This window comes from Grammomys surdaster, unplaced genomic scaffold, assembly GCF_004785775.1.
Source record: "Grammomys surdaster isolate TR1022 unplaced genomic scaffold, NIH_TR_1.0 126059, whole genome shotgun sequence".
Taxonomy (NCBI): domain Eukaryota; kingdom Metazoa; phylum Chordata; class Mammalia; order Rodentia; family Muridae; genus Grammomys; species Grammomys surdaster.
In genome coordinates, this window is record NW_021620869.1 from 5,378,646 (window position 1) to 5,390,181 (window position 11,536).

The 11,536-nt window shown below is 54.9% G+C and overlaps 1 protein-coding gene across 2 annotated transcripts; it reads left to right on the plus strand.

The window, feature by feature from the left end:
- The first annotated feature begins 391 nt into the window (after positions 1-391).
- Gbx2 (gastrulation brain homeobox 2) lies at positions 392-3,519 on the plus strand. 2 transcript variants are annotated; one of them, XM_028755423.1, is made up of 2 exons: positions 392-1,328; positions 2,332-3,519. In XM_028755423.1, exons 1-2 carry the CDS (start codon positions 806-808, stop codon positions 2,853-2,855), a joined length of 1,047 nt encoding a protein of 348 aa, XP_028611256.1. In that variant the 5' UTR covers positions 392-805; the 3' UTR covers positions 2,856-3,519. The 2 variants fall into 2 exon arrangements, with proteins under 2 accessions (XP_028611256.1, XP_028611257.1); XM_028755424.1 differs by having other exon boundaries at positions 777-1,332; positions 2,287-2,473.
- Positions 3,520-11,536: the final 8,017 nt, after the last annotated feature.

Below are 11,536 nucleotides of genomic sequence, written 5' to 3' on the forward strand. Positions count from 1 at the left end.
AAGGTGTGCATCACACAGGGTTCTGCTGTAGCGACCAAAAGGAAGTAAAATACTCCTGGCCCATCGGTGGCGGGTGCCAGCTCCAAGCCGCCTTTCAGGAGGCCTCCACAGGGATGTCAGGAACTCTAGGGTCTGAGTCTGGTAGGTAGCAAGGGTTCTAAGTTTGCTCCGCACGGTGCATAGGCTCCAGCTCCTAGGCCAGCACGCTCCAACGGTGGCGCCCGCAGCCCGCTTGCGGCCGGCCTGGGGAACGGGGGCGGAGCCCTGATTTCGCCCCGCCTTCCCCGGAATAGCAAATAGGAGTTGGCTCTCGGCCCCACGTGACACGAGCTCGGCTGGGCAGCTGGCAAAATGTGAATGAGAAAGAGGAGCGCGATTTAAAGGTGCTGGCGGCGCCCGCCAGAGACAAGTGCGCCGGCTTCGCGCGCTCCCCAGCCGCCCGTGGGAGACGACGGACTGCGGGACGGACAGACGGACGCACGCACCGCTGGTAGCTGGGCCGAGAGCTGCAGACGCGACGCGCTCGCGTTCCGACGGGTTAGCTGCGGGGAGCGGCTCCGGCGAACGTGAGGTCCCCGGCGCCCTCTCCAACCCGGGCGCACGGCCTCACCGCGCTTGGCGGCTGCACCCGCGCAAGCCGGGTATGCTGCGGGTCCCGCACTGAGGGGCGGCGGCGTCAGCGCTCTGGGTACCGCTCGGCCCCTGCCCGGAGTTCCCGGTGGTATTCCCAGCGTCCGGAGGGCTTCCAGGCGGCGGCGGGGCGCGGGGACTTTTCGTCTCTCCCTGGCTTCTCCCGAACGCGTCTATGAGCGCAGCGTTCCCGCCGTCGCTGATGATGATGCAGCGCCCGCTGGGGAGTAGTACCGCCTTCAGCATAGACTCGCTGATCGGCAGCCCGCCGCAGCCCAGTCCCGGCCATTTCGTCTACACCGGCTACCCCATGTTCATGCCCTACAGGCCGGTGGTGCTGCCGCCACCGCCGCCGCCGCCTCCCGCGCTGCCCCAGGCAGCGCTGCAGCCCGCTCTGCCGCCCGCGCACCCTCACCACCAGATCCCCAGCCTGCCCACCGGCTTCTGCTCCAGCCTGGCGCAGGGCATGGCGCTCACCTCTACGCTCATGGCCACGCTGCCCGGCGGCTTCTCTGCGTCGCCCCAGCACCAAGAGGCGGCAGCCGCCCGCAAGTTCGCTCCGCAGCCGCTGCCTGGAGGCGGCAACTTCGACAAAGCCGAGGCGCTCCAAGCGGATGCGGAGGACGGCAAAGCCTTCTTGGCCAAGGAGGGCTCGCTGCTCGCTTTCTCTGCGGCCGAAGCGGTGCAGGCGTCGCTCGGTAAGTCGGCGGCGCGCGCAGCCGGAACGCGGGGACGCGAGGGAGTGGGGGCGGGCCAGCTCCGGGTTCCCGCCGAGACCCGGGGGATGAGGCCGCGCCCCCGCCCGACCTCCGCGGGAATAGCTGGAGGAGTTGCGGTGATGCCCACTGGAGCTTCCCAATGGGGCATTTAACGCCAAGCAACAAGCAGGATCATGGGGAAAGGAGGCGTTTAGCTCTCTCCTGCTAGCTGCTCCAGGCCACACATCTGGTGGCACATTTGGCGCGCGCGCGCGCACACAGACACACACACGCTGTGATGGCCGAGGGTCCTTGGTGTGTTGCAATCTTAAAGAGAGGCCTATTGGGATGTGTTTTTCAGTTGCGCATGTACCCAAGAGAGTCCAGACTTAAATATCTCCACTGGGTTCTCTGCTCGTCCAAGAGAACCAGTTACCTGCGAGACTGTACGTGTGTGTGTGTGTGTGTGTGTGTGTGTGTGTGTTTGTGTGTGTGCACGTGCTAAGGTGAGGAACTTCTCCTAAGGTGACACAAACGATCTGTCTCAAGAAAACTGCGGTCTGGCGTCTGCGCTACTCCACTAGCTCAATCTTGCTGTGCAATCGAGGCTCGCTTAATTTTAGTGTTCAGATGGTGGTGGGGGGACTCTCCCTTGGTCTTCCATCATACCTGGACCCCGGGGAAACAAAGGGAGCGTTCTCTTGGGCCTCAGGTCCAAGCAGCATCCTGCTACTTAAGCTGTTAGAGGCTGGGAGGGTGCGAGAGGCATGGCAGCCCCTTGAGTGATGGTTCTAGGCAAAGGGCCGTCGCCTCTGCTGTCTCCTCCTCTCCTTTGAGCTTTTTCTCACGCTCCCCCCACTCCTCAAAGGCCAGGAAATCGCAATGTGTTAATGTGGTAGAAAGACAATCTGCTGGGGGGATAGGGGTGAGGTGCCCAAGTGGGAAGGGGTTAGGGAAGGCAGTGTTCAAAATGTAATAAAATGCCGTTTGGTTTTGCTTTCAGTCGGGGCTGTCCGAGGGCAAGGGAAAGACGAGTCAAAGGTGGAAGATGACCCGAAGGGCAAGGAGGAAAGCTTCTCTCTGGAGAGCGATGTGGATTACAGCTCAGATGACAATTTGCCCGGCCAGACTGCTCATAAGGAAGAAGACCCCGGCCACGCACTGGAGGAGACCCCGCAGAGTGGCGGCGCGGCAGGCAGCACCACGTCCACGGGCAAGAACCGGCGGCGGCGGACTGCCTTCACCAGTGAACAGCTGCTGGAGCTGGAGAAGGAATTCCACTGCAAAAAGTACCTCTCCCTGACCGAGCGCTCACAGATCGCCCACGCCCTCAAACTCAGCGAGGTGCAAGTAAAAATCTGGTTCCAGAACCGCCGGGCCAAGTGGAAACGCGTCAAGGCAGGCAACGCCAATTCCAAGACGGGGGAGCCCTCTCGGAACCCCAAGATAGTCGTCCCCATCCCTGTCCACGTCAGCAGGTTCGCTATTCGAAGTCAACACCAGCAGCTGGAGCAGGCCCGACCCTGAGGGCCCAGCCAGGGTGGACACCACCGTGGAGAGGCCCTAACACCTGAGGGAACCCGTGTAAGACTCCACTGTTTAAAGAACTCAGAGGCACCTCCCAGATGTGGACGTTCCAAGCAAATTGAGAATATATTCATTAGACAGGCTTAAAGGGGGCTACAGCCACACCAGAAGATACACTAAATATTTATTATACAACCCTACTTTGTACATAGATCTCTATACAGACTGGATCTCAGCTGCAGTGTTTTGAAAGGGGTAGGATCAAACCTCTCTACTTACACTTTCCAGATGAAACAAAACCATCACTGTACTCTGTCGCCTTCAGCGACCACCTTCCCATACTTTCCCAAAGGTAAACGGGAGACACAGAACAAACACTGCGGTTTAACCTTATGATTATTTTGTTTGTTTCTATTCTGGCTTTTGAGTTGAGTGCAGAACAGTCGGTTTTTGTTTTGTTTTGTTTTGTTTTGTTGAGCAGTCTAGGAATCTGTTCTGCTCATTTGCCTTTGCCTGGCTTTCTTTCCTGGGCTTGTATATCCTATCTGAGCCATGTCGGAAGCACGTCTCCGTTGTGTTTAATTTATTTCAATGTAGCTTATTTTCATATAAGTTATGACATTTAAACAATCTCCGTCTTGTGAATAATAAAAAAAAAGCAAGGAAAAACTATAAGCGCAATCCTTGGGGCCTCGTAAGAGTGCTCACCACCTGGGCATTTCGAGGGCACAGCCAGTGTGTGGACAGCTAAGTGGCTTGCAACCAGGACGGAAGCTGACTGGCTATAAGCCAAGTAGCACCTGAACAGGCTTTTAATTGGAGAGGAAAACTATGAGTTTAAGGAAGCCTAGTTTTCATTTTAGGAATCTGGCATGTCCCCTTTTTGCATGGCCTTATCTATAATAGCCTGGGGACTGGCAAACTTTGGCCAGAAAAAGAGGGAACGCAAGCTCGGGTAGTAGTGGGTTTGTACAGACTCAGGGGCTCCAAATCCGATGCAGGCAGGGAAGAAGCGCGTTTCCTTACAGGAAACTCCGACCCTAAAAGCAGCAGTCTTCGCTGGCTCTCAGGGCCTCGGATCCATAAATCAGGCTACAGGCGTTATCTTCCGACAGGAGCCGGAACCCAGCAATCCCTGCCGGGCTTCCCGGCAGCTCTGGGCTTGGAGGAGGGCTGTGAGCTCCAAGGCTCCGCACCTCCCCCTCCGGGCGGGGTCAGAAGGGGCGTGCCCTGACCACTGCCCCACCTCAAGGGCGCTGGGCCCTCCCGCCCCTCAAAAGGAGAAGGGGAAAGGGACCATAATGAGTTGGTGGTGAGTTGGTGCACAGCGTCTTTCTGCCTTGGAGGGGCGACTGGTAAAGGGCGAGAGGGGTGTGACCTGCTCCACTCCTCCCCCTCTAACGGCGACCGAAGCTGGAAGTGGGGTCCGCACTCGAAGCGTCCAGGCCTGGCGCTCCTAAGACTTCGTATTCCCGAAGTGTAGAGCAGGCCAGTGACGGCGGTCATGGTGCCCAAGTCCGTCTGACCATTAAAACCTGCAGTCCAAAGAGAAACTAGTGGCCCCACTACATCAACTTTTCAGATAGAAGGATAAGGGAACCCTCAGCAACGCAGCTGCGTGTCACACGCTGTGGTCCCAGTCCAAGAAGGGGAGTCGCGGCGCCCTGGGTCAATACTGACTTAATTTATTCCACTTTGCACTGGTCACCTCTCAGCGGCACAGGGGTCGGGCATAGAGGCCTTTGCCCAAACTTCAGGCCTTCAAGCGCAGGGTAGAGGGCTGGCGTCACCGAGTACTGGTTTCCTTCTGAATATTTCCAGTATTGGGAAATGCCTCGGCTTTGGGTTTTTTTAAGACCATGTAATGCAGTGGCCTTTACCCCAAGGGTTAGAGCAGGCTCTAGAAAGCTCTGGAGTTCCCTGCTGTTCACACCAGGAGGAGCCTCGGGAAAGGGGATGGAGGGGACTGTGCATCTTGCACAGACACCAAGCCTGATTTGTCCAGGGGCTTCCCAGATCCTCCTCGAAGATGTGCACAGAGCCCTGGTCATCGGTGGGCATTAGCTGCTTCAGCCAGGTTCTCACTAGCCGGTGTCAGCGCGGGTGCCGAAAACTCTAGGTCCTAAGGAACGCCAACCCCTCTTTTCTACGTACACAACAGCTTGGACTAGTCCTTCGATGGAAAGCATGGTTGCCCGCGGAGGGGCTGGGACTGTGAAAAGGGTCCAGCCCAGCACTGGGCGAGATGTGCGGTGAGACTCGGCCTCCCGCTCTAGTGGCACTGCAGAATTCAACGCTATCCCGGATCCCAGGGTGCCCCTCATATACCTGTCCACCACACCAGATGTAAATAACTCCTACCAGCTCTCTCCCAAAGCCTTTGTCACGGGTGGGCCGCACAGAGAGGGTGGAAACCTTGACCCACACAAACCCCTTGAGAAAGCAAAAAGTCCCCTGAAATAAGCAGCCGCCTTCGGGGATCCCCACTGTGAGATCCAAGCTGCCTGGCAGGGTCTCACCATTTAAAAGCCCAGGGAGGGTCCTGAGATACTGCCTGCCCTCTCGCCCTCATAGGGAGCTGTCCCTTTCCTCCCTAAGCCCTCAGGGCCCTGGAACCCCAGATTCCAGATCCTGAGGCCCTGGAGACAGGCCGAGGGCAGGAAGATAAACAGGCAGCCCTTGATGGCCGCTGTCATCATGGCCGTCATCATGGCTTTCATTTGGCTGCCTAATGAGTCACATCACAGGCAGAGAGAAAAATTGTCAATCGCCTGGGCCCTAATGAATTTTTTTGCAAATTGTAATCAAGCCAGGCCGTCTCAGCTGGCTGATTAATGAGACCCACGAGGCTCGGCCAGCACCTCAGCTTTTTATTCCATCCCGTCCTCCCTGCACTAAATTAACAGCAACTTGTCTGAGCTTCAAATTAACTCCCAATGATTAATTCTGATGGGGGGGCCTGAAGAATAGCTTGTTCTAATAGGCTCTGGCCTGAGATGCTGTTGGAAATTAATACACTTCCCCTTTGGCTGCCGGCTTTAATCCAAGGTTGGGTTTTGACATCACTATATTTGTTGTTACAATAAATTCCACTTACATCTGCAGATCAAATAATTACGACCAGGAGTGCACAGACCGGGGGCCCCCAGCTACTGGTGCAGTGGGACACCTGGGGGCTGACCTCAGATCCACATTCATGGGAGGGGGGCGTTATCCTGGGAACTGCCACCTGACCCTGTGACCCTTGTTCTCATTTCCCAGAATCCTTCCCTACCAGGGAGCTGAGGACTCCCAACCCTTTGGAAAACAGAGGTGGCTTTGAAAACCTACACCCAGGTCTTCACCCAACCAGCCTGCTCCAATTCCCCTTGAAGACAAGACGTTCTTTTCAAGCAAAGTAGCCTAACCCCCTGTATAAGGCTTTCTCCAGCCTTAACCTGCACTGGAATTTTCAAGACTTAGTACAAGCTTGTCACTCAGACAGCTAGTCCTTGCCCCCGGGATGGTTCCTTCTGGGTGCCCTTTCAGCTAAAGGGACAGAGTGCAAGGCCTTTGGGCCATCTCCAGCTGTGACTGGCAACTCTTGACCAGTCTGGCTGTGGTTGGTTGTGTGTCCTGCCTTCCAAGATACCCTTTCTCTGGCAGTAGACACTTGCTTCCTCTCCTTTCCGTTTGGTGGCGCTTAATTGGCTTAATCAATTGAGCTGTGTGTGTCTGGTGAGCCTAACCCAGGACTTCCAGGCTGCTCCCTTTAGCCCTAGGCCTGATCAAGGCAAGCACAGGGTGCACTGGAGGTTGGGAGGGACACTCTGGCTCACCATCTAGTTCTCTTTTAGGACTCTTCAAGCTCCTCAAAGCTGCCTTGGGGGCCTGTAGCTGTGTCTAGCAGCCCTGCCAACCAACTTGGCTTCTGTACTTTCTCCTTCAGGACACTAGCTATGACATAGCCATGTGACCTGCTGGATCCAGCTGTGTAGCCCTTGGGCAAAAGTTCCTGTGCATAGGTACCTCTGCCCTCTGCCCAGGTGTGCACAACTGCGGCAGGTGGGCTCCCCTCCCCCTAGGATCTTATCTAACACCGCTTCCCCTCCAACTCAATCGGGTCTAGCTCAGCCAACTTTGGGGATCTAGGAGGGAGCTACAGCCCAGGTCGACAGTGATGGCCTGGACAGAGAGAGGTAGCATTAATCTTCATTTGGAGCCCTTATGGTGTGTAAACAGGAGAAATATGATCTTGCTAACTGAACATGAATGCAAATCACACCGTCAGAGTAATAAAGCACCTGAAACCAAGACACACAAAAGCAACACCATATGTATGAAGACAACCTGCATAAATTATAAATTACATCATAAAAATTGATTGCCTATTTGAACAGTTTAGAAGTGGGAGCCCTAAGCTGACTTCTGCCCTCTGTGGCTTTGGGGAAAGGTCAAGCTGGGCCTTTTCCGTCTGCAGGTCCCCACCTCGAGGACCTGAGTTCAGGTTGTGGCAGGTAGCGTGGAAGACAGCAGATATGAAGTGTTGTGGTGTCAAGGGTATGGGGGCTGTGGGTGATCACTGTTCACCAGGTCTCCGGCGCTTCTGGCCAACACAAGTGCTGCGGGCCTGGAAGATGCTGGGATTGTCTAGGCAGCCCTGTGCAGATGGGATCGGTCCCCTGTGAGCAGGCGTGTGAGAGCTGGAGCTTGGGGGGATGCGCCGGAGTAAATGAGAGCAGTAGTATGTGTGTGATGTGTGTTCCCCCTCCCGCTCGTCAGCTTTCCCCACATTCCCTAGTCGGCTACGGCTACAGTCAAGAGTTGGATGGAGAGCGCCTATTGTACTCCTGGAGCTTCTCGGGACCCTACCCTGTCTCTCTCTTCCTAGTAGGAAGCCGGCCTTGGCTTCTCCTCTAAGTTCTCCCAGAATCTCTCCCCAGATACCCAGGCCGGTTACCCCTGTTCCACTTGGCCTGAGTTCTCTCCTACAGCGCGATATTCACAGCATGGAGTTCTTCCCTGGCCCCTGGAGAACTCCCAGAACCGTCTCGTTCACCCTCTCCAGTCTGGCCTCTGGCTTGCTACTCTGCGCTACAGGCACATCCGAGAGCCCCTTTTTCCTGGAACACCAGGTTATGGCTCTTCCCCAGTCCTCTGCGTTCCCTCTGTCTCCAACCCGTCACTCATCGGGGTGGCTGCCCGGGAGCTGCGCCCAGGCTGACCTCGCAATATCGAGATCCGAGCTGCAGAAGGCCACCCGACCCCACGGAGCTGGCTCGAGGCTCCCCTCCCCCGAGGAGCATCCAGGGAGAGACTAGAGAGATGCGCCCAGAGATTGAAGGATGTCTCCGTGGGCCTGACCCCAAGTTAAAGACCCATGTGGCCAGAGCTCAGGCAAAGACCTGGGCAGGCAAGGCTCCGGAGGTTCATCCCCCGCGACTCCCCCCCACCCCCGCCTCAAGCCTTCATCTCTTCATTTCCCGCCACTGGATCCCTTGTGGCCTTTGTCATGCCAGAGAGTCTCTAGTGGCCGCGGGTCGCCTTAAAGGGCCCGACCCCCCACCTCGAGCTCCGGGCAGTTCGAATGACAATGGCTGAAATGCGATTACACTGATCTGATCCTATTAAATCCGCCCCGGCCCCCGCGGCCCTGCCCAGCCAACTCTGATCCCTCCCACCTCCTCTTCATTGCCCCTCTGCCTACCCCCGACCCAGCTTCCGGGGGCGCACCTGGTTGCACCGGGACCCAGCGGAGTTCTGAACCCATGAGGGTTTGGAAGTGGCCGCTTGACCCCGGGAAAGGAACTGGGCTGTGGGGGCTCTGAATAACAAAAGCCAAGCGGGGGGGGGGCAGGTCCCAAAAGGAGATAGGAAGGGACAGCCCCTAGCCGGGCCTACACTGGCCCTGACCGGCTTGCAGGCTTGCAGAAGGCTATGCAGGCTGCCTGGTTCTGCTAAGCAATCTCTATGGCAGGTACTTTTTCAGGGTCTCAGGCAGGCAGTGGGGGGTCCAAAGTGCAAGGAAAAACCTTGTGTCCAGTACCTCAACTGTCCACTCGTGTCTCTTGCAACCCCAAAGGCAAAACTAGGCTTCCTGTTTGCAGTTACTGAAGGGGGCTGGTTGGCAGAAATTGGTCCACTCTGCTTCCTCCACAAGCTTTGAGCACCGAAGCCAAGGCTTCAGTCAGAGCACTGGTCTGTGGAGAGAAGGGGTAGGGGATGAAGGCCAGAGACAGAACCAGAATTCACGTAATGGGCTTTTGGTGGGAAGGGGTGGCCAGATGTCTAACAGCTGTTCCAAGTTTATCTTCTCTTCTTAGCACATCATCCTTACTTAACACCTAGTAGATTTTGCTGGAAACGTAGCATAGCATGAACTGGTATGAAGCAGTCTGGAGAAGGACCATCCTCACAGAAGCCAGCCTTCACCAAACCACTCATGAGCCTGCCTTCCTTCACCTCACTGTTGCTCACGCTGGCCCAACCTTCAGAAGTCTCGCCTTCCTGGAGAGTTAATGATGATGTGCAAGAGAAGTGTGACCAACACAACCGAGCCACCTGGCAGCCTGCTTAAAACACAAGTGCTCAGAGCGCTTGCTGAGTCCCCTCCTTGGGCAGGTAATTCTTTTAGCCACGGGGTTTCCAGTCAGCACCTGCAGGGGCTGATGCAGGCCGCCGAAGCGACTTGGTGGTGGCGTACAGTGAGCGTGGGTACCGTTATATTTACAAAGGCTGGCTCTGCTGTCCAGGACAGAGCAGAAACCGGAAGTCGGTAGGCATAGTTCTCCCTGGCATCCCCCCTCACCTCAATTCTGTCCCTTGTGGAGATGAAATGGCTGGTTCCCTTCACTCACTTGGAAAACAGAGTTCAGGTCCTGTTCCTGACATTTTCATACCTTAGGTATGTGTGGGTGAGAGACTGCTGGGGCTGGGGACCACAGCGCCAAGGGACATCTCAGTGGAATGGTGGCTTACCTCTTCAACCCATAAAATCACCCCAGCTCAGGCTTTCCATGTAAAATGGGCTCATTTTCCTACATACTCTGTCTCATCCAACCCGTAAAGAAAGTCTGGACTCATTAAGGGATCCCTAGAGCTAGCAAGGGATGGGAATGACATTGTGATCTGTTGGCAGCTCTCAGTGAATGTGCAACTTGAGTGCGGGAGAGACCTCACCCCAGAAAAGCCTCATCACACCTAGTGTTTGCACAGTTCCAGACTCTCCCGTCTCCTTGCAGAGCTGTCTGGTGTGGGTTATTGAGAGAGCTGGCAGGAACCCAGGCATGGCGAAATGAAGATAGGAATTTAAACACTGCGCTGTCACCATCTTTAGTCATAGTCTCTCCAAACCAGGCAAGATCTAGGCAGACGTAGCATTCGGTTTTCCTGCACCACAAGGGCCCTGTGCCACAGACGCACGCACACAATTACCTTTACACTTTGGGTGATGGATCATTTTAAATGTTTATAATGGTTCGTTCAAATAGATTTCCATTTTCCATGACTATGGCTAGAATTTCCTCCCAAATAATTTTCACATTTCCTAATGTTGAAGGCTATAAATTGAGAGAGAGAGAGAGAGAGAGAGAGAGAGAGAGAGACTGAGAATTGCCTATCTTTAAATGAGAAGTTGTTAATTTGGGATTTATAAAGGACTTCTTTTAATGAATAGTAGTGAGGGGAAATTTGTCTTCCTGCCTCATTCTGTAAAGTCACATTTGTATAGTCAGGAGAGTTCTACAAGGGAGCAGAGGCTAGCCCAGATCAGGATATCTGTTCTAATTACCTCAGTGCCAACAACATGCAGACTTTTCCTACCAGAGTCAATGAACATGGAGACAGACAAGATTTTAATGGTATAGGAATGCCCATACATGCCAGAAATATACCCTAGTCATGTGATAGACCAATGAGTCCCAAGCTGGGCAAACATTCACCCACTGGCAAGGGAAACCCACAGATATCTGAAGAAAATTAGTGAATTCCAGCATTTGAGGACTAATGTGGCCTAAGGCCTGTGGGAAGACTCCCCATGTCCCCAGCCAGCAAGGATAAGCAGCATACACCACAGGTCCACTCTGGGTAAGGCCAAGGATGAACAGGCTTTAACTCCATCAAACACGAAGCTGTCCTGTCAGCATTTATGGAAGACTCTTGTCTAAGCATCTCCACATGTCTGTGGCTTTGGGTCTGCATCCAGTCTCCACTTAGTGGGATTGGTCACCTAGGGCCCAAGCCTCTGACCACTGACCTCTTGCCCTCAGGGGTCACAGCTTCCTCTACACACTGCTCCCTGTCCTGTTAGCTATGGGAACAATCTCACTAGACTATAGCAATCACAGCCCACTAGAGGGACGCCCTAGAGCAGGGGGCAGACCTTGGAGTGCCTGGGCTTCGAAGTTGACCTTGGACATGGGTCCGTTCCTTGGGGTCAGGTCTGCCTGGTTTCTTTTCAGGAGCACCCCTTCTTTTCCCAAGGTACCTCCCTCTGCAAAGGGTAGCAATTTAATAAGTGGTTCAAGGTCTCACCCCCTGGGGTATATGGACCTCTGGCATTCCTAGGAGCAGGGGACTTGTCTGGTGGCAGCCTAGGGCTCTTAAAGGGCCTAAGCTTCCATCTGTCTACTTAGACTTTAGGAAGATCTTTTCAAAAGGAATGAATGAGTGCTAGGGAAAGATTATTCACACACACACACAGT

Excerpts from the sequence above, each read along its gene's own strand:
- Gbx2 (XM_028755423.1), top strand. The coding sequence starts at position 806 with ATGAGCGCAGCGTTCCCGCCGTCGCTGATGATGATGCAGCGCCCGCTG. Across the intron at positions 1,329-2,331 it reads AGCGGTGCAGGCGTCGCTCG|TCGGGGCTGTCCGAGGGCAA; the intron begins GTAAGTCGGCGG and ends TTTTGCTTTCAG.